Source organism: Triturus cristatus, chromosome 7 (assembly GCF_964204655.1).
Source record: "Triturus cristatus chromosome 7, aTriCri1.1, whole genome shotgun sequence".
Lineage (NCBI taxonomy): Eukaryota > Metazoa > Chordata > Amphibia > Caudata > Salamandridae > Triturus > Triturus cristatus.
The window spans coordinates 722,570,720-722,593,604 of record NC_140590.1 but is presented as its reverse complement, the minus strand read 5'-3'; the positions used below and the strand labels follow the sequence as shown (position 1 = coordinate 722,593,604).

The window sequence follows — 22,885 nt, the reverse complement described above, 5'->3', positions numbered from 1 at the left end:
TCATGGCGAAAAACAATCTGACGATGGAGTGGATGCCCATGCGCACTGTTGTCCAGGGGAGGAGTCACCAACCTCGTGACCAAAGGCTTCTTCCGAAGACAACAACAACCTGCAATCATCCGAGCCCAACACCAGATGGCGATCTTATCCTCAGTGTGTGACTCTGCAGCTCTACATGCCAAGAACAGATGCATACTGGTAAGTAGCATATTCCTTCTTACAGATACATCGTTACCGAAGGTAAGTAACTTGTTCTTCAGTACACTTTTGGACCTGTGCCAGCAAGAAAGACTGCTTTGCTGCTGAAGGACTGCCACTCTGCTGGACACGCTCTCTGCTGACTCCTGTCTCGTCGTTCTGACATACCTGCTGCTGTCCTTGCCTGGTTGAGCAGGACTGGACCTGCATCACTCGACCCACAGTCACTCCAGGGGATTGCTGGCTTGCCTCCTGTATTGAAGTCTCAAGGACATAAAGACTTTCAACCACCCTGCTACAACGCCTGGACTCTGCCATCTGTCTCACCCTGCCAGGTGGTGCCAACCCAGACCTGGACCCTTGGAAGTGGGTATAAAGTGCTGCTTCCAATCAAATCTGCACATTGACGCTGTTGTGCCACTCAGAACAGGAGCATCACCACCAATGCTGATGCATCGTCGCTGCTGCGAGGATCGAGTGCATCACATTGCCAACTACGCTCCGCATCATCCATCGCCGAGTTTGTGCGGATCGGCGACGATGCATCACCTCCATATTAAGGATTGACTACAACGCATAGCCTTGCATCTCCCTCGATGTCAACGCAAACAAGGTATTTTACAGTGGGCCAAGGCGCTCTGTATCCGACCAAGGCTTTCCACACCATCTCAGTCGGCCTGAACTTATGATTTTGTCCTAGTCTGGCACGACCAGATTGCCCCGGTTGGCGCTTTTATGGTTTTGAGCTCTACATTTCAATTTATTCTTTAGAAATTCATAAGTTTGGATCTACCTATTTGGATTTTTGGTCTTGTTTTGGTCATTAAATTAAGCTCTATTTTATAACAAGCTGTGGTATCTTTTTGTGTAGTGTTTTCACTATTTTACTGTTTGAAGTGTTGCACTAATACTTTATCCATTGCCTCTTGAGTTAAGTCTGACGTCTCTGTGCCAAGCACAGACTAATTTAGGGTGTGTCTGTGACTTACCCTGGCTATGATTGTGGTTCCTGCTTGGGTAGTGTGCATACCTCTGCCAACCAGAAACCCAGTTTCTAACAAGCCTCCATTATACCATTTATAAATAGTTGAATGTTTGGAAGAGGTGCAGTGGAAAGGAATTCCAGCCACTAACATTGGGCTAGGGAGTTCTAGCTTGATTGAGGGAACTGAATGTTGCAGAGTGTTGTCCTCTGTCCGGGTTTCTATGCAGTACAACCTCCTATAAAAAGCATTTCACTGCTACTGGCGAGTCGCATACGTAAAGGAAGCAGCTTCGTTATCCAGTTGGATTGCAGTAGGGTTAGTGACCCTTGGACGCCACAAGTAAATGGCCGTACTCACTAAGGATAACCACTGACTGACATAATTACATTTTTAAAAAAAGGCCTCACAGAAGGTGGATAATTTAGTTTGTTAAATGGGACTGCCTATATGTGGAATTACATCAAAGAAGCAGGGAGGTACTGTAATGCTGTATCTATTTTAAACCCAAACTTACACTGAGGGCAAGCCAGGCTACCTAAAGTCGCAGAAGAGTTTGATCAGACATCCATCTCCTGAACTCTGGAGTACATGGTAACACGTGGAGCAAGGTATTGTCATACACTGTTGTATGGGTATTGAAAAAGAGGCTGCACAATATCAACTTTTATCCCATCATATTGTTCCTTTTTGTTAATTTTTTTGATAATTCAAACAGCACTTACATTTTCCTTTCTAGCCTAAGCACTTGCTCTGTCAGAGGATGGGCATCTGCTGGCTGATTGTGAATGGATAATTGAAATGCCTGAACTTAATTTATAAGATAGGTAACTTTACGTGTTTTTTAGGTTCTGAAAAGTGGCTGTGTAGGGAACGTATTGGTCGTGTTCAGCTTCTGCTTTCAAAAAGTTGTTGTTTATTAGTATAGATGCCTGACATGCCGGGTTCAGGACTTGAGCTAGTTTTTCATGAAAGCCATCCTAATGCCTATTGGGGCTTTCTGCGCTAAAGCTTTGTTGTAGGGAGGTTACACGTGCCAGAGGTAGACAGTGGGGGCCTGACATCTGTCACTAAGGCATTATGCATATTTTGTACTACTTTCACGGCGGTCTTTGTACAGATGACTGATTTGTCCTGTAAGACAGGAGCTCAGTGCTTAGGCGAAAGGAAGATGTCCACCATGGCCCTCAGTATTGGATGATGAAATAGGGCAGGGCTCATGATTGGTGTGCCCTTTCGGTATCTGTTTAATGTTTTTCTTGGTTCTTTGCCTCTTTAGCTTTGATGATGTTAAGGAGTATGTGCAGCGGTATCTATCCAGTTTGCAAGACACGGCTATCCTAGACGAGGATGATAAGACAGAAATGTATGCACTCTTTGTCAACTGTCTGGAGGTAAGTCGTGGCCTCTCTTTCCACTCGCGCTTTTGGGGATATAATGTTTGGGGGTGATTTGGGCCGCTGCTGCAGACGAACCCAGCCATTTTATTTCGATATGGAATAAAGAGCTTGTTTTTCCCTGCATATACATTTGTATGCCCAGGATGTATTAACTCTTTATTTCTTTTACAATTCTTAATTTACATAAGGCAATTTCCTCTCATTAACCGTTTTCTCTAAAACCCTGGGCTTTTAGTTCTTAATCTCATTCCACTTTCATAAGCCTCTCCTTACCCCCCTTTCCTTGAATGGACTGTAAAAGGGAAACCCTCCAACTTCAGATTGGGATGTTTTGTCTATATGTTGGACAGTGAGTTAGGCTTATGAGGTGGTTGGGGCTTCAAATCCTCTGTTTGTTCAAAGGAGTCTATCAAGGACATTACTGATGATGAGTTTTGGCCTCTGGGGCGCATGCCTGTAGAGCTTCTACACGGGCCACTCTTTGTACTTTCCTTGTGCAATACTGGCTGCTGGTTCCTGAAGGTTCTACCTTTGCTGTGGGGTCATTTTGTTCTTGCTTCTGCTGGGGACAGAATGCTGCTGTTTACTTGATTTCTGTGATTTCTCTTAATCATGTCTACTGGGAAAGCATTTGACTTCTTCTATGGTGTTTTCTTTTTGTTTTTCAATCCTTCAGCCTGCTACCTTGGGCATGTCCTCATTTTAAGTAAGAAATGAGATGTGGAAGATGGAGGTCATGCTTAGGTTATCGGTGGAATTCTTCAAAACACTCTGTTTTTGAACGTACCACGTGTTGCCTTTCTACCCTAACGGCCCTTGTTGAGCTGAAGGAGAGTGAGGTGGAAATTATGTCCAGGGATCTACCCATTGCAGAGGATGTCATTGCAGATACATAGGAATTGTTAGCAAACAGCATTGGACATTAGTTATTGGAAATAAGCACAGAAGTTCTTAAGAGTCTACATAAAACAGTTGCAACTCTCTCTAGCTGCTGGTCATTGGAGTTTGCTGCTGCTAGTCAATTAAGTTGGCTGCTGCTGGTAAATGGTGTTTGCTGTGAATGTAAAAAATAGGTGAGGCTGAGGCAGTTTCTGTTTGTAAGGAATGTACTAACGACTTGAATACTGCCTGGCATCAAGATGGGACTGAGGGACCGTGCAGTTGTTAGAACAAATGGTGAGCTGTTAGCCATTGTCCAGTGTCCAGTGTGGTTGGGGCTTTGTCTGTATCAATAGAGTAAAAGGAAGGACTAGTAGATTCAACCTGTACTTATTTTGAAAACATTTTTCCTTCATTTGATTTTTCCACTTTAAGACCTGCTCATATTTCAGTTGGTCCTGATCCTATTCAATCGTACATTTTCTACTTGCTAATTCCTTTCCCCAGTGTCAAGAGGGCCGTGTTCTGATTCAAACCTTACTCTGCGTTTTTGGAAGTACAGAAGTACCGGGTTGTCCTGAATTAATCTGCAACAAACAATGTGATGTATATAGTTATGTCAACAAAGAAGCAGTGGGGCAATGGAGAAGTGGTGGATATAAGTGATTTCTTGATGCATTTGTTTATCTCTTGGTTGTAGGACTCCATGTACGAGAAGATGAGGTCTTACTCCGATTCTGAGAAACAGGCTTGTCTGAGGAATGAGAGACACTTTCTGGAGCAATACGTCAAGTTAAAAAGTTGCTGTCAAGAGTCTTCCATTGAATATTTGCAGAGAGTTGCAAGGATCAGACTCTGCTTGGATACCGCTGCTGAATTTCTGTTCCAGCGTCATTCAAATGCAGGTTTGTGGTACTAGTTGGTCATTAGCCAAACTTGGCTTTGGAAGGTTGGCACTGCCTTTTTTGAATACCACAGTAGAGAATGGGTCAGGTGGATCAGTGCAAATGTATCCATTTCAGGAATGTGTGAAAAACCTTATGGTTTAATGTTTGAAACCGGGTGGGTCCACTGAGGCTTTCATCCTTGTGAGATCAATAAAATGTATAGGATTGAATTGGATAACAATAAGCATCTGTTCAGTGCTAAGGTGCTCCAAAGAGTGAGTGAGCATGTGCTTTAAAATATGCATGTTTTGCTATGCTTTGTAATGGTATGGATTGTGAGCAGGCCCTGGCAATGCAGGACTCAGAAAGTGTATGTGTTTCTCTTCTTGGAGGCTTCCTTTTGAAAGGTGCAGGTTAACTAGAAAATTGACACTTTCTTAGACCAGATATTGTCCATAATAGAATAATATATGAACAAGCTGAACAGGATGGACTTAGAATTGCCAGTATGAGGACTACATTGGAAAGTCCTAAAATAATAGTAATAAATATTATTATAACATGCTTTTATTTAGTGCCTCATAACCCCTTTGTGCCATTTCTGAGCGTTGTAAATAATTAGTTGTACATGCTTTAGATGTAATCTGTTGGAAAGTGAGCAATAAAAAATGACAGTCAGGTGACAACATTTATGGGTGAGCATAGAAAGCAGATGGTTGCAAGTTGCCCGCTGTTAAGGAAACAGTTCCTCAAAGTCAGGTCCTCCTTTCTTATGACGTGAAATAGTGAAGGTGGGAGTTGTCTTCTTTTCCATAGGATGAAGTAGCCACGTCCTAGAAACTGAATGTTGTAGGTCCTCCTTTTGTGAAATGTTCTAAACATGTAGAGGGCTTTGTCTTGTTTTGGTCAATTGATAGTATACTTTGACAAGGAATTGAGGTCTAAATTCAGTGCCAGTGTTTTACTAAATGTTATCTTCAATATTAGCTAACCAGGTTTAGCTAACCCTAATGGACAATCCAAGTCTAAGAAAGTATCCCACACCACAGGGCATACGTCATTTATGAGATGTAATTACTCAAATCATTATGACAAAAAGAAGGATGCGAAGAGGTGCGAGAAGTAGAAAGTACTTGAATTCCATATGTTGGAAACATGGATCATTGTCTGCCTCCTTCCCACTCTGTGTCTGTTTCTGTGAACATTTTATTTTATCCAGCAGTAGATGAACTTTGAACACTTTGATCCCCAGAAGCAGCAAGCGGCAAAGAGAACCAGATGTTCCTGAGAGAAATTGAGCTATTTTGCAAAAAAGCATCAAATGACTGGTTCCTGATTTACTTGGTTAGGAAGCTGGCAAACCAATACGGAATGGAGTTTGTTCAAAAGCTCTCCAGAGATGTTCTCTATCACTGGGTGTTCCCTGCAGAAATCATTGAGCAGCAGGTAACTTAAATGCAGTGTATTTTTTGCAATACGTGTAGTTCTTTTAGTCACCTCTAGAGATCATATGTCTCTATGAGTTGTGTTTTTGCTCTTCTGTGCTGACCGGAGTGATTCTTTGTTTGTTGTAGAGAGACCAGACCTGCAAAATCGATCTGTTTCTGGTGTATGGTGAAGGGTACAGGATACTTAGAGACGCTCTGGGCACCGTACTCATTGAATGCAAGACAGAAAGTATTACAGCAGCTCAGAAGGTACCTATAAGACCAGTTTAATTGCTTTGAAATTAGTAAGCATTTCGACCCGAAAAATGCATACATGAATAAATGATGGCTTGTATCATGCCTAAACGTCTGTAATATTCGTGCATTTCTGTGAGATCATTAGGAAAGAAACTCTTGAAACACACATATGAAACACTGCAGAAAGGGATTGGTAAAGTATTGTAGTTTGGAGACCCTTGCAGACTGTCAAACATCTTTTGAAACAGCCACAGAAAGGATATGTTTATGCCAGTCATCAGAAGCAACTTGAGCCTTACGAAATCACCAGTTTCTAGATCTGAAAATCCTGAGAAAATAATTGTCCACAGTCTCAATCTTAAGGCATAATGATTTTTTCAACTTTCTTTTGTTGATGCCAATTTGTTGTCAGGTGATTTCTTCATCAGCAGGAAGCCAACCTGAACAAGTCTGGGTAGTAATAAAGTAAAACATAAAAATTATAAATAACACATTAATTAATTTTCATATCCAATTTGGGGGAGCCTTATTATACTATTTCGATGTAAGGCATTTGCAGTACTGAGATCTGCTTGCGGTCAGTCCTGTTGATTATAAGGCCTCCTGGGGTAGGATGTACCAAACCAACCACCTATCTCTCTCTCTCTTTTTCTTTAGGAATGCAGCACAGCCAAGACTGTGCAGGCGGTCTACCTGCTCCTCGCTCTTTTCAGAGAGGTTACAATGTTGTACGGGTCACAGAATACCAATCTGCACCCCAAACCCGCAGTAAGTGTTCCACAGCCATCCTGGAGCTCTATCATACAGACCACAAGTTTGTTTTATTTCTTCTTTACAGTTTTGTTTGAACTCGCAGGCAATTTCTCGCTCTTTTGAGGATTTTGTTGACTTCGTTCAAATTTCTTAGCTCCACTATACATGGATGAGTATTGAAAATTCAATCCATAAAGAGATTTATTGATCAATAAAGATCTCACAAAATTTGAAGAATAAGTAGTAAAAATGCATTTTATGGACTCTGCTAGAGGCAATTTAAAGCCCCAGCTCTGTTGTTTCACCATAATTGACACAAATGAAACTATTAATCAAAGGGATTTTCTCTATTTTGTTTCTGTTATGATCAGGCTTTTGATGAGTATTCTTAATCCATCCAACCTGTTTCTAGTACAGAGCAGGAATACTCTAAGGCCTACTTGGTCTTTGGACCTCTGGTCCTTGTGATAGCAGGCCGGTGGAACTCTGAACATCAAATTATTATAAAATAAATAGTATTAAAATTAATTGTATATGTACATGCATCAGAAAATAACGTGTGTGTGTGTGTGTGTGTGAACAAGGTCACAGCTGTGACTGAAACGCGTATTGGCAGATGAGCAAAACATGAAATAAACTTACAGTTTAGGATTGTCCCTTGGAGTATGTGAGGAGTAAAACGGGAGGCAACTATATATGTATTTATATATATATATATATATATATATATATATATATATATATATATATATATATATATATATATATATATATATACACACACACACACTCGCAATCACATACATTACAAGCATGTATATATACAGACATATACATACACACGCATATATACATACATACATGTATATGAAAAATTAAATTATGGTTCTGGCTCAAATGTGCAAAACACTAAAATCCTCCAGTTTGTTAGTCAGCAACTACAATGCACGCCATAATGCAACCAAGTCATGCTTGATTACTTTTTTCCAGTGCTCTGAGTGTTTTGTGCATGGTAAGCAAACTGACTATGACTGTGTGTTGCATACCATACCTGGCAAGTTTCCGTGGTTTTACGAGCTTGAATCTGAACTAGTAACTCAGTTTTCAAAAGTTTTTTATTGAATTTCAATGTTTTTTTAATAATACACTTTATTCCCAAACCTACTGTGCACAGCCTTCGGTGATAGGTCGCACGGCCATGCCTGTGGCCAGGCCCTGTGTCCAACCTGTCAGAGGTGGTTAAGCCTTTGGCTGTATATTTTTATTCGGTTAAGGGGTTTGGTCTAAGGCCCTGGTCTACCTTCGATAGTACTGGTGTCGATGCAAGGGAACAGTAGGGAACCCTCCCAAGCTCCCAGCTATGCTTAATGATTTCATAGCATGACAAAGGGTCTGAAGTCTGCTCTGGATTTGACTTCGGAATAGAGCAGAGTTGGGAGCTGGCACCTTAGGCACTGCGGCCAGCACCGAGCCAGTTCATAGATGTTAGGCCACAGCCTAGTGGTGGCTTAGGGCCACTCTGAAACCAAATAAGGTCACTTGGCACCAAAGGAGGGCTGCCCACACAAGTCTAACCGGATGGCTCAAACAGGTCCATGGAGCTTGAAGGTACTCCAGGCAGACTTGCAAACCTCAATTTGCTGAGACATGAGAACAATAGCCTGGGTAATGTAAGCATGCATTGTCCAATTTCAATATTGAGCCCACATCAGATGTTGCCAGAGTCGGAGCTATTGGATGCTGACTGTACCTCTACTGCTACCTGGAGGGGGAATAGTAAGCCCTGCTTCTTCTTCTTTTCCTTGCAACGAGACTTCTCTTTTTACTTAGTTTTGGGCTTTCACAATAATGACGACCAGGAGCAGGAGTGGGCTTGGAACCTCAAATAGGACTGGCCCCACTTCTTATGCTCAGCAGCTTAAAACTTGACTTAATGTTTTTTAATGGCCTCTGAATGCATTTCTCGCATTCCTTCAAGTTGTGTTTTGAGGGACAGATGTTGTGCAGGTACCTACAGACATGGCACGACTTGAACCCTATGAGGCTGATTCACAAAGGTAACTTGCACTTTTGAATAAGTTTATACTTGTGAGTCTTTTACTACTTTTCAGTATTCACAAACTGCACTTTTGTAGTACCTTAAACTTTAGTAAACTTATACTTGTATAGTAACTTTCACTATTGTAGCACTACACCAACCACTGGTACTGCAACACCCTCCCATGGAAAATAATGGAGGTATGGAATTAAAATAAAGGCACCAAGGAAATAATGATAGATTAAATTAGATTATTTAAAATAGCTAGACATATTGATATATATAAATGAATTTTAACAAAGCATAAAAATAGTAAATATTTATTTTTTAATTATAAACTATTTAAAAAAAATATGTAATATTACATTTTACCAAAAATAATTATATTAATTCTAGTGAATTCAGCACCTCACTTTTAATAATTATTAAGGCACATAAACATGTTTTCTTCAGGTGGGAATTTATTTTTTCATTTAAACTTCAAAAAAATAATTTTAATTTAATATATTTCCATTATTTAAAGTTTTAAATCAAAACTTTAAATGTGTTGTAGAATTTTTTCTATTTTGTTCTAAATGTTAAGTAAATATATAACATTAATTTATATTAATATCTAACAAAAAATAGTTTTAATTTCAAATCTGTATTGATTTATCTGAAAGAAACACGTTAGTTAGATTCCTCACCTTAGAATATCCCCAGGCGTCAGACTGGATCCGGAAGATTTTTCGTCAGCAATACCCCTTGCGCGTCGCTAGGCGTCGTCTGCGGCTCTGCGTCCGTCGTTGGCGGCGTGCGCCGGAATGACGTCGTCGGAGTCGTCGTCGCGCGCTGACGTCAGTTCTTCTTTTTTCCGCGCCAGTAAGCGCCGATCCGGGAGAGCTACCCCTTTAGTCAATTTTTGACTAACTTTTTTCGACTCTTTTTGGTCACTTTCGACTCTGGTGCCGGTAGGATGCCTGGTTTCAAGGCCTGCGACGACTGTCACCGACTGATGTCGGTGACCGATCATCACCGCCGGTGCCTGTACTGCTTGGGCCTCGACCACGACGTGGAGTCGTGCTCCGATTGTATGGCCCTGACCTCGAAAGCTAGGCGGGAGCGGTCCCGCAAGCTTCTCGAGCTTCGCCACTCGGCTCCGCGCCCCTCTCGATTCCGGTCCAGGAGGAGGTCCAAGGATCGGTCGCGGAGCCGCACTCGACATCGTCTGGCTCGAAGTCTTCTGGTAAGTCAAAGCAAGTCAAGAAGTCCAAGAGGCGACACCGCTCTTCGGACTCTCCTCGCCGGTCGCGCGACTCGGCTGAGGGTCCGGGTGGTTCCACCTACGCGGGAGCCGCAGGCGCCGCGCAAGTCCCCATACCCGCCGGTCCCTGGGACTGACGCGACGCCGGCGGAGGTCAGTGCCTTCCTCTCGGCCATGAGGAGCCTGGCCCCGCTGGCGCGCCTTCGGGCCCCGCGGACTCGACTGGGCGACCTCGCGTGCCGGCGGCTCCGGCCCCGGCGCCGTTGGAGGCTCCGGCCCCGACGCCGCAGGTCCCCGAGGGGCCCGAGCCTGGGCCCCCGTCGACGCCGGTCGACCTCGTTACGCCTCCTCCGGCGGCGCCGACTCCGGTACCACCCCCGACGCCGACTCCGGTCGACGCCGAAGCCCGGTTCAGCCCCTGTCCGGTCCCGACGCCGATGCGGCGCCGACCGACGCCGCTGGAGACACATATTGTCTATCGACCGGCTCCGATCATTCCTCCTGTTTACCAGGAATCGGATGACGGGGGCAACTGGGAGGGGTTTGAGGACCCTATGGCCCTTCAGGGGCAACTTTCTCAGGACTGGGCAGATGAACTGGGGGAGGCCAGTGGTCTGGATACCTCACCGGACACTGGGTTCATCTCTCCTCCACTGTGGCTTCGGAGGAGGGTGCAGCTTTTTCAGTGGTGCTGTGCAAGGCGGCCGCGGCCCTTGGGCTTGAGCTGCGTGCCGTGGTTGTGAGGACTAACATCCTCACTGAGGTGCTTTAGCCTGCCGCATGCTCCACTGAGCCTCTGCTGCAATTCAATGAGGCCCTCACTGACGTTCTGCAGGGCACCTGGTCCAAGCCCTCCACAGTCCCTCCTGTGGATAGGAACGTTGCCAGGCGCCACCGCCCTGCTCCGGGCGACCCCAGTTTTCTGTCCCAACACCCCACCCCCGAGTCTGGTTATCCAGGCCTCTACCTCCCAATCCTCCTTCCCGACCGCTCCTCTGGACCGGGATTCCAAGAGACTGGAACAGTTCGGTAAGAAGCTGTTCTCCTCGCTCAGTTTGGGCCTGCGGTCTTTGAACACCGCCTGTCTCTTGGACCGTTATTCCCACTCTCTGTGGGATATGGTGGAGGACGTGCTGCCACTGTGCCCGGAGGAGGCCCAGGCGCGGCTTTCCTCGGCTCTGGCCGATGGGAGAGATGCAGCGCGCCATGCCATCCGATGTGGACTCGACACTACGGACTCGCTGGGTAGGGCGATTTCTACCACGGTGGCGCTTCGATGTCACGCCTGGCTGTGGTCCACGTCCTTTTCAGGGGATGTCAAGAGCACACTCATGGACATGCCTTTTGATGGCGCTTGTAGGAGAGTAGGGTCTGCAATCCTATGATCACCCAGATTTTTTGCTTTTGCTTCATTGGTTTATGACTTTCCCCGGCTGTGGGCCTGCCAATCAGACCCACAGCCTAGCTGTTCTCTCTCGAAATTAAACACATGTACATTAGGTGCATCCACCAATTGGAACTGGGCCGCCTTGTCAGTCCCTGTCTCAGCATACCACAGGTATCCAGGGCATCGGTGTACCCAGGGCCTACCAGGGGCTGCAGCATGTATTATGCCACCCCTGGAATGGCCGCCCAAATCTGACACAACTGGCTGCACGACAGCTGGGGCAACGTGGTGTCATCACCCGTTGCTGTAGGTGTAGTATTTCTACACCTAACCCTAAAATGGACACATGGATTCCTATCAGTCACTCCTATGGCAGGCCTTATCAATCCTGAAGGCAGAGTGCAGGGAATCATGTGGGACGGTGCTCTGGCGCGAGCTGAGCCCGTCGACGGCTTGCGGAACCAAGTCCTAATAGCCGTTCCATGGTGACGCGGGCCAACTACTTTTAAATGCATTATAATCCTCGCGGTTATTTGCTAACTCTGGCATCGCATCACCTACACATGTCGAGTAAGGTGTCATACGAATTGGAATACGAACCCCTCGCCAGTTATGGCGACGGGGTTAGCATTCCCCCCTTTTAGAGGGGCACGACATGGAAGTAACCTTGAACCCCGGTTAAAGTTGACTCAAGCCTCAGCATCACAAAATGGATGCTGCCACCAGACACAAGTCTGACCTCCTGCTGCTGGGAGACCTTCCAGCGAGGGGAGCTTGGACAAAGGGTTTCTTGTTGAGGGTGGTGTTAGCACCATCCCAGACAGGGTTTGTGTATCCCAGGTAGGCAGGGCTGAAAGGAAGGTGATTGCCAGTGGCACCCCGGTGCTCACTGTGCATAGCCCGGCTCAAACCAGTTTCGGGGGCACACCAGCCCCTGAGCTGGGGCGAAGCCGGACAAAGGATAGGGGTGTAACCACCCCCCTCCTGGCTCCACCCATAGGTAGAACCTAGTCACGGGCCAGCCCTTTTTTTCTTAGAATAAAGGTAGGAGCGAGTCCCCTTCCCAAATTGGATAATTCTGAATCTTGAACTACTTTCCACGAAAGGAACTCTTGACTATTTCTGAAGACTCTCCCTTGTGGCTAAGGAGTAGCCACCCTGCACCAGCAGGCACCACCTAAGCGCTTGCGGTTTGCTGTAAGTCCCTCCCACGGATCAAGACTGCCCAGCTCGACGAGACCCGAGTTCCCTGCCATCTCTGACCTTTTACCTACCTCATCAGCCCAGCTGAGAGTCGTAGGTGTGACGAGACCTGCGGGACCGGCCATCTTCAGAACCTGCACGACGCTTATCTAGCACGCCCACCGAGGGACCCTCGAGTGAGTGCACCTAGGGTTTGAGAAGCCCTAACCCTGAGCAGCTCCAGCACCGAAGTCTGCCTCCCCAGCATCCACGAGATCTGCGTGGGGGCCCTTCCGCTCCTTGCTGTTCACCGCGTTGTCCGACCACTTGCCGACCGGCTTGTGGCCCTCTTCACGACGCACCACGTTTGTTTCATCACTAGTCTGGTTGTTCCAGACTGGCTCTTGCTCCCCTTCAACAGAGGAGTACCACGGACCCTCCTGGTCCACTCCCGACGCCATCTTGACTCCACCGCGTGGGCTTGCCACTGCCACGATCCGCTGCCCCATTCCTGGGCCCAGCATCATCGACAGCAGACACCTGCATGGGACAGCTCGCCCTCCATCCTGGTCGCCGCCGCGCCTCCTGGTCCGAGGAACAGCCGAGTCCGACGTCATCCACTCACCTGGTCGAGGTGACTTCAGCCGGTACCCACCTGGTGCCCACACGATCGCTGGCTAGCGGTTGAGAACTGAGTCCCCTCTGCTTTCAGGTTTCCTTCATCACCGATCCAGGCTTGGATCTCGCTGAACATCGACACTGGTCGCCTGCCAGCAACCCTTCTTTCAGGCTCCTGAGACTACAACGAGGACTTCCGACATCTTGCCGAACCTTCCACAGCCGCAGCCTCTGGGCTAGGTAACTCGAGCATTTCGATGCTCCATCGCAGGTTCGCTTTACAAGTGTCCAGTTCCTTTTTCGTTTAGTCCCACTGATCGGATCACTCCGGAATCAGTAACTTTAGACTTTCTAACTTCTCCCCTTCCACTTGCAGTGTAATGGTTTCGTGCCCCCGGGCATTTGTGTAAATTGTGCAACCAGAAGTATTCTCCTAAGAGTTTTGTATTGTGCTTAGCTCCCTGACTCATAAAGAGCCAGGGTAGACTTGTTATAAATAAATATCCTTTATTTTCATAACAACTTGTGTGGTGTCCTTTCACTTGGTGTTCAAGGGGTATATGTGATGGTAAACAGCTGGCTTAACACCCCCTCTAGAGTTTAGCCTAAGACTGCTCGTATCAACGCTACTAGGATAGCTGGTCTATAAGGTTGACTTACAACCAATCATCAATAAGGGTTGTTTGGAATGATACACAGTGATCACTAGAATAGTGAACACTACATATCAGGCCAACTTCTCACAGCGCTCGCCTTTTTGGTGAGAAAGCGGACAGTGCGCTGGCTCGCTTCAAGGACTCCCGGGCTACGGCCACGTCCTTGGGCCTCTCGGCCCCGCGGCCACAAACTTCCGCTTTTCCCTCCTTTCGTGGCCAAGGAAGGGGCTCCTCCTCCTCACGTCCGCCTAGCCACCGGCCTCAGAACCATCCTGCACGCAGTCGCGGACGTGGTTTCCGCCGAGGCGGTACTGGAGGACGACGCGGTCAGTCCACATCCACCCCGGCAACATCCGCCTCAAAGCCTTCCTAGTCCGAGCTTTCTGGCCCATTCCTCGCCAGTGGGAGGCCGGGTTCGCCATCACCTGCTCCACTGGCGTACCATTACTTCGGACAGGTGGGTGCTGCAGATCGTCCGAAGGGGCTACTCCCTCCCCTTCGAGACGACCCCTCCAGCCATGCCACCGCAGCACCACCGTATCTCGGAGGATCATTTGAATCTTCTGCAAGAGGAAGTTTCGGCCCTCTTGGCCAAAGAGGCCGTCGAGCGCGTTCCGAGCCCAGAAGTAGGTTGTGGTTGTTATTCCCACTACTTTCTGGTTCCCAAGAAGGGCAAAGGAGGCCTACGCCCTATCTTGGACCTCAGGAACGCCAATGCCTTCCTCCGGAAGGAACGGTTCAAAATGTTGACTTTGGCTCAGGTTCTAGCTGCCCTAGACCCTGGAGACTGGATGGTAGCGTTGGACTTGCAGGACGCATATTTCCATATCCCCGTCCTGCCGGCCCACCGGCGTTACTTGCGGTTCACGGTGGGTCAGGAGCACTTTCAGTTCACCGTGCTCCCCTTCGGCCTTACCAGTGCCCCTCGGGTGTTCACGAAAGTGATGGCGGTGGTCGCAGCTCATCTGCGCAGATCTGGGGTTCCGGTCTTCCCCTATCTCGACGACTGGTTGTTGAAGGCGGGCTTGCCCCAGACAGTCGTCTCCCACCTCCAGACTACGGCGGATCTCCTGCATTTGCTAGGGTTTTCCATCAACGTGCCGAAGTCACACCTGAGCCCCTCTCAGAAGCTCCTCTTCATCGGAGCGGTTCTCGATTCGGCGCAGTTCCGGGTTCATCCACCGGAACAGCGGGTCCGGGATATACAGGCCCTGATTCCCATCTTTCGGCCTCTATCCTGGGTTTCGGTCAGGCTAGTGTTGCGGCTTCTGGGGCTGATGGCCTCCTGCATCCTACTAGTGCGTCACGCCAGGCGTCGCATGCGGGCTCTGCAGTGGGACCTGAAGTTTCAGTGGGCCCAGCATCACGGCAACCTGTCCGACCATGTCTTGATCTCGGAGGGCACTGCACAGCAGTTGCAGTGGTGGCTCACGGACCGCGATTAGGTCACGGGCAAGAGCCTCTCCCTACCCCTACCGGAGCATGTCGTAGTGACGGATGCGTCCCTCCTGGGATGGGGTGGCCATATGAGAGAGGCGGAGATCAGAGGCTTCTGGTCTCCGGCAGAGTCTCGCCTCCACATCAACTTGTTGGAGCTGAGAGCGATCCGACTTGCACTGAAAGCCTTCCTTCCCTCTGTCTGGGGAAGTGTCATGCAGGTGTTCACGGACAACACCGCTGCCATGTGGTATTGCAACAAACAGGGCGGGGTGGGGTCGTGGACCCTTTGTCAGGAGGCTCTGCACCTCTGGACATGGCTAGAACACCAGGGCATCACCCTGGTGGTTCACCATCTGGCGGGCTCTCTGAACGCCAGAGCAGACGAACTCAGCCGCCGGTGCATGATGGACCACGAATGGCGTCTGAAGTGGCGCAAGGTCTCTTTCAGCAGTGGGGAGAGCCTTGGTTAGATCTATTCGCCACCGACGAGAACGCGCAATGTCAGCAGTTCTGCGCGTTGGAATTTCCAAGGCGGCACTCGCTCGGCGACGCTTTTCGTCACGAGTGGAGTTGCGGTCTGTTGTACGCCTTTCCGCCTATACCACTTCTGCCCAGAGTGCTGAAGAAGATCAGGCACGACCGGGCCCAAGTCATCTTGGTGGCTCCGGATTGGGCACAAAGGTACTGGTATCCCGAGCTACTCAGTATGTTGACCGACACTCCGATACGTCTGCCCCTTCGGGAGGATCTTCTGTCGCAGCAGCAGGGGACGGTCCTCCACCCGAACCTGTCCAGCCTCCACCTCCATGCGTGGAGATTGAGCGGCGGCAGTTGATGCCATTTGACTTGCCTCCTGAAGTCTGTGATATCATTCTGGCAGCCAGGCGTCCCTCCACAAAGACGGTATACGCCAGCTGGTGGAACAAATTTGTGGCATGGTGCACAGCAAAGGCTGTGGATCCCCTTTCCGCCCCTCTTTCTGAGGTTCTCCTCTTTCCTCTTTCTTTGGCCCGGCAGGGCGCTGCCCTGGGCACCTTGAAAGGTTATCTTGCTGCCATCTCTGCCTTCTTACGGCTTCCAGATCAGCCCTCTCTTTTCAAGTCCCCTGTAGTGTCACGCTTTCTTAAAGGCACACGTTCCCTCCTGTCCCTTTCGTAATGCCTCAGTGGGACTTGAATCTTGTCTTAACATTCCTGATGTGTGCTCCCTTTGAGCCTCTTCACAATTGTCCTCTTCGTCTTCTTACTCTTAAGACTGCTTTCCTGGTTGCCATCACCTCGGCTAGACGGGTGAGTGAGCTCCAGGCTCTATCGTCCAAGCCTCCTTTTCTATCTGTTCATCCGGACAAGGTTGTCCTTCGGCCTCGTCCTTCCTTTCTTCCGAAAGTGATGACCCCCTTTCATCTGGGGCAATCTGTCACCTTGCCCACCTTCTTTCCACATCCTTCCAAAGAGGAAGAGCGGCTCCACCGTCTGGACCCAAAACCTGCGCTCTCCTTTTATTTGGACCGCACAAAACAGTTCCGAGTGGACGACCAGCTTTTCGTTGGCTACGTGGGTGCAAAGAAGGGAAAAGCTGTGCACAAACGGACCATCTCCCGATGGGTCGTTTTGTGTATAAAAATCTGTTATTCTTTGGCAAAAAAGGACCCTCCTGTTGGGCTGCGAGCCCATTCTACTCGGGCCACGGTGGCTACTACTGCTTTGGGACGGGGAGTCCCTTTGCAGGACATCTGTCAGGCGGCGACGTGGGCTTCGTTGCACACGTTTGCCCGGCATTATTGACTAGACAGCCAAGTCCGGAGGGATGGCTTCTTTGGCCGTTCTGTCCTTCAGGACTTTCTGGTGTGATCTTGGTTCGCAGACCCACCACCGGGGTTGGTATTGCTTGGGTATCTATTCTAAGGTGAGGAATCTACCTAACGTGTTTCTTTCAGATGAACAAGTTACTTCCCTTCGGTAACGATGTATCTGTAAGAAACATTAGGTTCGAGGCATATGAGCTGCAGATTGTACACTTAGCATAGATCGCCATCTGGTGTTGGGCCCGGATGTTTGCAGTTTGTTTTTCTTCTTGGACAGTCTTTGGAAGTCACGAGTTTGGTGACTCCTCCTTCGGTCCGTACTGCGCATGGGCTTCGGCTCCATCCTCAGATTGTTTTTTTCCGCCATCGGGCTCGGATGTGATACTTCGTGCTCCGGCTTCGAACTTCTACGGTTCCAGCCTCGACGGAAAATCCTCGATTCTTCGAGTTCCTTCATCATCTTCATCTCTCGAAGCGGCACTTTCTCCATCCCGTACATCGACACCGGCCTTCGGGCCCTCCGCGACTCCGGTCCCGGCCGATGGAAAGGACTCCGTTCAAAAAGTGCCCAAAATGTGGGTCTAAATTTCCCCACACCGACCTCCATCAGGTGTGTAACCTTTGCCTCTCTCCGGAACACGAGGCCAGAGACTGCCCCGCCTGCAAGTCTTTTCGATCGAAGAAGACCATCCGAGATCGAAGAGCTCGACGCACCATGGCGCACTCATCCTCTGCAGCTCCACCGGACATCTTCGGAGACGACGCCGAAGCTTCGGGGCAAACACACACCGAGCAGGAGGAAGACGTCGTCAGCGCTTCCGAGGCCGACGACTCCGACGTGGAGGACATTACACCAGCGCAGCGGGCCGTGAGTACTATGCCCCCTCCCACCCCCACGCCGAAAACCAAAGAGACTCAGGTTACTCCCTCGCCTGCCGGCCTGGGCAAAACCAAAACCAAAACTTCGATCACCCCACCTTCGGGCCCGGTGTCGAAGCTCCCAAAGTCTCATGGCAGCTCGGGATCGAGCCAGCCGACACCCGGTGCCGAAAAACAGCATCCGGCACCGAAGACTGCAAAATCCAGCTCGACTCCGAAACCACCGGTGCCGAAGCCTGGACACTCGGTGCCGACCAAACACAAACACAAATCTGTCGGCACCGATGCTCCGGCGCCGAAACATCATTCGACGCCGAAACACCCGGAGACCTCAAAAAAGCATGGCGCACACAGACCATCGAAACCCCCGGTTCCGAAATCACCGGTGCCGACGGACGACTCGACACCATTGGCTCTGTTTACACCAGACCCTTTACAAAAGACTTTGTCCAAAGATCCAAAGACTGGGCTTTTGACTTTAACTACCAAGAAAAGACGCCTTGATGCTCCGGCTCCTCCTCCTCCACCCAAAAGGAAGGACTCTGCTACTTCTCCCCTCAGAGTGCCCTCCCCACCACCGCCTCCCCTACCTCCTCCACCGCCTCCACCTCACAGGTCTCCGCCACCTGTACCTCACTACGATCCGACCCCATCCCCAGATCCGGATGATGGGGATCCGGACAATTACCCGGCGGACGCCCCAATGGATCCCACTCCTCCAGGGACCCCAGATCCATGGGAGGATTACAATAACCCTGATATACCCAATGTACCTCAGGACGACCTATACCCATCAAGACCGTCTACTCCAGAGGACTCCTTAGGGTTTCACCATTTAGTGCAGAGAGCAGCACACTACCATGGGGTGGACATGCACAGTGAACCAGTAGAAGAAGACTTCCTACTGGATACATTTGATATACAAGACAAATCCACTTCCATTTTACCCATGCTTAAGGGTGTCACCAAGCACGCTACAGAGGTGTTCAAAGACCCTGTCAGAGCCAGAGTACTGAACCCTAGAATAGAGAAGAAGTATAAGGCGGCACCCACAGACCCTGCTTACATCAAGGGCCCTGCTCCCCTAGATTCCCTAGTTGTCTCCACAGCTAGAAAGCGGGCTAACTCCCAATCCTCAGGAGATGCCCCACCGCCAGACAAAGAATCTAAACTTCTGGACGCGTCTGGTAAACGCACCGCCTCCCAAGCTGCAAACATGTGGCGCATTGCAAACACACAAGCACTGCTTGCGCGATATGATAGAGCACACTATGACGAACTAGAGGCTCTTATGCAGCACCTTCCAGAAAAATACAAGCACAAGGCTCATGACCTGATACAGGAGGGTAAACTAATTACAAACACCTCCATTAAGTGTGCCCTCGATGCAGCCGACACTGCTTCTAGGGCCATAAATACCAGTGTCCTGCTTCGTCGCCACGCCTGGCTCAGGATCTCAGGGTTCAAGCCTGAAGTCCAGGCATCCATACTCAATCACCCCTTTGACCAGGAAACACTCTTTGGGCCAAAGGTAGACGAAGCGCTCGAAAAGATGAAGAAAGACACAGACACAGCAAAGTCTATGGGGGCACTCCAAACACAAGCCTCCAAACGTTCCTTTCGACGCTCGTCCTTTCGTGGCACAGGCAGAGGCTCCTCCACCGATAACGCCTCTACCTCCTACAAGTCCCCTCCTCAAAATACCTTTTCAAAGGGCAATCAGAGAGGTGGTTACAGGGGTAACAACAATAAGGGCAGGGGCAAAACCAACAACACCCGTTCTGCCACCCCCCCCCCCGCACAATGACTCCCCTCCGCTCCCCCCAGACCATTCCACTCCGGTCGGGGGCAGACTACAAAACTTTATCCACGTATGGGAGTCCATAACATCGGACAAATGGGTGACCCAAATCATTCGGTCAGGGTACTGTCTCAAACTAACATCTACCCCACCCAATATCCCACCAAGGCACCGTCCAATGTCTCAAGAACATTCCACACTGCTCAAACAAGAGGTACTCTCACTACTCCAAAAACACGCTATAGAGCAGGTCCCCGTCAATCAACAAAATCTAGGGGTCTACTCCCTATATTTCTTAATACCAAAGAAAGACGGGACCCTCAGACCCATTCTCGACCTCCGGCCTCTAAATGCCTACATACATTCAGACCATTTTCACATGGTCACCCTACAGCAAGTCCTCCCACTCCTCTGCCAGGGAGACTTTCTCACAACCTTGGATCTGAAAGACGCATACTTTCACATTCCAATACACCCCTCTCACAGGAAATACCTCAGGTTCGTGGTGGAAGGGCAACATTACCAATTCACGGTTCTCCCCTTCGGGGTCACCACCGCACCACGGGTGTTTACCAAATGCCTAGCAGTAGTAGCAGCACACCTCAGACGTCAACACATTCACGTCTTCCCTTACCTAGACGACTGGCTGATAAAAGCCGCGTCCTACGACCAATGTGTGCAACATACAAACAGCACCATCCAACTGCTCCACCAGCTAGGCTTCACGGTGAACTACCAAAAGTCCCACCTCATACCATCTCACACAAAGCAATATCTCGGGGCCACTATAGACACCTCCAAGGGTATTGCCTATCCAAACTCAGCCAGAATCACAAGCATTCAAGCCTTACGCAAAACATTCCTTCCTCAACACTCTCTTCCAGCAAGAGTGTTTATGAAGCTCATAGGAATGATGGCGTCTTGCATCTTCATAGTGCCCCATGCAAGACTCCACATGCGTCCACTTCAAGAGTGCCTAGCACAACAGTGGAACCAGGCCCAGGGTCAGCTGACGGATCTGGTGTTGGTGGACGGCCGCACACATCACTCTCTGCAGTGGTGGAACACCACAAACCTTTCCAAAGGGCGGCCGTTCCTGGACCCGGTTCCTCAGGTGACTCTAACAGCGGACGCATCGCTCTCCGGCTGGGGAGCGCACCTCCTACACCTCACCATGCAAGGTCTATGGACGCCACAGCAAAAATCGCTCCACATCAACCATCTGGAGCTCTTGGCGATCTTTCTAGCCCTAAAATCTTTCCAAAAACAGATTTCGGGCAAAGCTGTCCTCATTCGCACAGACAATATGACTGCGATGTATTATATACAAAAACAGGGGGGGACACACTCTCCCCAGCTCTCCCGCTTAGCCCAGAGCATATGGAGATGGGCAATTCCCCAAAACATCTTTCTCCTGGCACAGCACGTTCCAGGCGTACAAAACACCATGGCAGATCTGCTCAGCAGACAAACACAACAACTACACGAATGGGAACTGCATCCACAAGTTCTTCACCCATTCTTCCAACAGTGGGGGCATCCTCAGATAGACCTCTTCGCCACCCACGAAAACAAAAAATGCCCAAGCTTCGCTGCCAGATACCCACACCCATTGTCCAAGGGCAATGCGATATTGATGAACTGGTCAGGCAGATTTGCATACGCCTTTCCACCTCTCCCACTAATTCCATTAGTGGTCAGGAAGCTACAACAGCACTCCCTCACACTCATTCTGGTAGCTCCGACGTGGGCCAGGCAGCCGTGGTACACCACGCTACTACAACTGTCAGTGGTACCACATCAAAAACTGCATCTATCCCCATGCCTCCTAACCCAGAACCATGGAGAAATCAGGCACCCGGACCCAGCTCAGCTCAACCTGGCGATCTGGCTCCTGAAATCCTAGAATTCGGATACCTTAACCTTCCCCCTGATTGCATGAACATCATCATGGAAGCCAGACGTCCTACCACTAGAGCATGCTATGCCGCAAAGTGGAAAAGATTTGTAATTTACTGCCGTAACAATACAATCAACCCTCTAGATGCATCCATACAACACATCATATGCTATCTGCTCCATCTTCACAGGTGTAACCTGGCATATTCATCCATACGCCTACACCTAGCAGCGATCGCTGCCTATCTACAAAACAGACAGCATTTATCACTCTTCAGAGTGCCCGCTATTAAAGCCTTCATGGAAGGCCTTAAACGAGTAATTCCTCCCAGGGCACCACCTTCCCCTGTATGGAATCTAAATTTAGTTCTTACACGACTAATGGGTCCGCCCTTCGAACCAATGCACAAATGTGAGCTACAGTTTCTCACCTGGAAAACAGCTTTCCTTGTAGCTATCACTTCCCTTAGAAGGGTTGGTGAAATACAAGCGTTCACCATACAGGAACCCTACATACAAATGCATCACAGCAAGGTCATACTTCGCACAAATCCGAAGTTTCTGCCCAAAGTCATTTCCCCCTTCCACCTCAATCAATCAGTGGAATTACCTGTCTTCTTTTCGCAACCCCAATCTGTTGCAGAAAGGGCCCTACACACACTTGATGTGAAAAGGGCGTTGCTATACTACATACAAAGAACGCAACCCTTCAGGAAGACTAAACAATTGTTCGTTTCCTTCTCTCCACCACATAAAGGCAACCCCATTTCTAAATCAGGGATAGCTAGGTGGATTGTAAAATGCATACAAATTTGCTATCAAAAGGCAAAGAGAACATTATCTGTTCCTCCGAAAGCCCACTCTACAAGAAAGTTAGGGGCTTCTATGGCTTTTCTAGGGAATATACCCTTAGATGACATCTGCAAAGCAGCCACATGGTCTACACCGCACACCTTCACAAAACACTATTGTGTAGATGTGCATTCCAAGCAGCAAGCTAGGGTGGGCCAGGCTGTACTAAAGACACTTTTTCAAACAGCTGCAACGGATTCCGGTGGTCGCCGCTAAGGTTGGGTACTGCTATATAATCTATGCTAAGTGTACAATCTGCAGCTCATATGCCTCGAACGGAATATGCTACTTACCAGTATGC

At 48.9% G+C, this 22,885-nt stretch overlaps 1 protein-coding gene across 2 annotated transcripts in view; it reads left to right on the top strand.

The window, feature by feature from the left end:
- RNF213 (ring finger protein 213) overlaps positions 1 to 22,885 on the top strand; it is a 2,329,248-nt gene that overhangs the window by 1,849,579 nt on the left and 456,784 nt on the right. For both annotated transcript variants that reach the window (XM_085617427.1, XM_085617426.1), the window contains exons 45-49: positions 2,461 to 2,575; positions 4,161 to 4,365; positions 5,600 to 5,793; positions 5,922 to 6,044; positions 6,690 to 6,800. In XM_085617427.1, the coding sequence (XP_085473553.1) occupies positions 2,461 to 2,575; positions 4,161 to 4,365; positions 5,600 to 5,793; positions 5,922 to 6,044; positions 6,690 to 6,800 (748 nt within the window). The remainder of the gene's footprint in view (positions 1 to 2,460; positions 2,576 to 4,160; positions 4,366 to 5,599; positions 5,794 to 5,921; positions 6,045 to 6,689; positions 6,801 to 22,885) is intronic.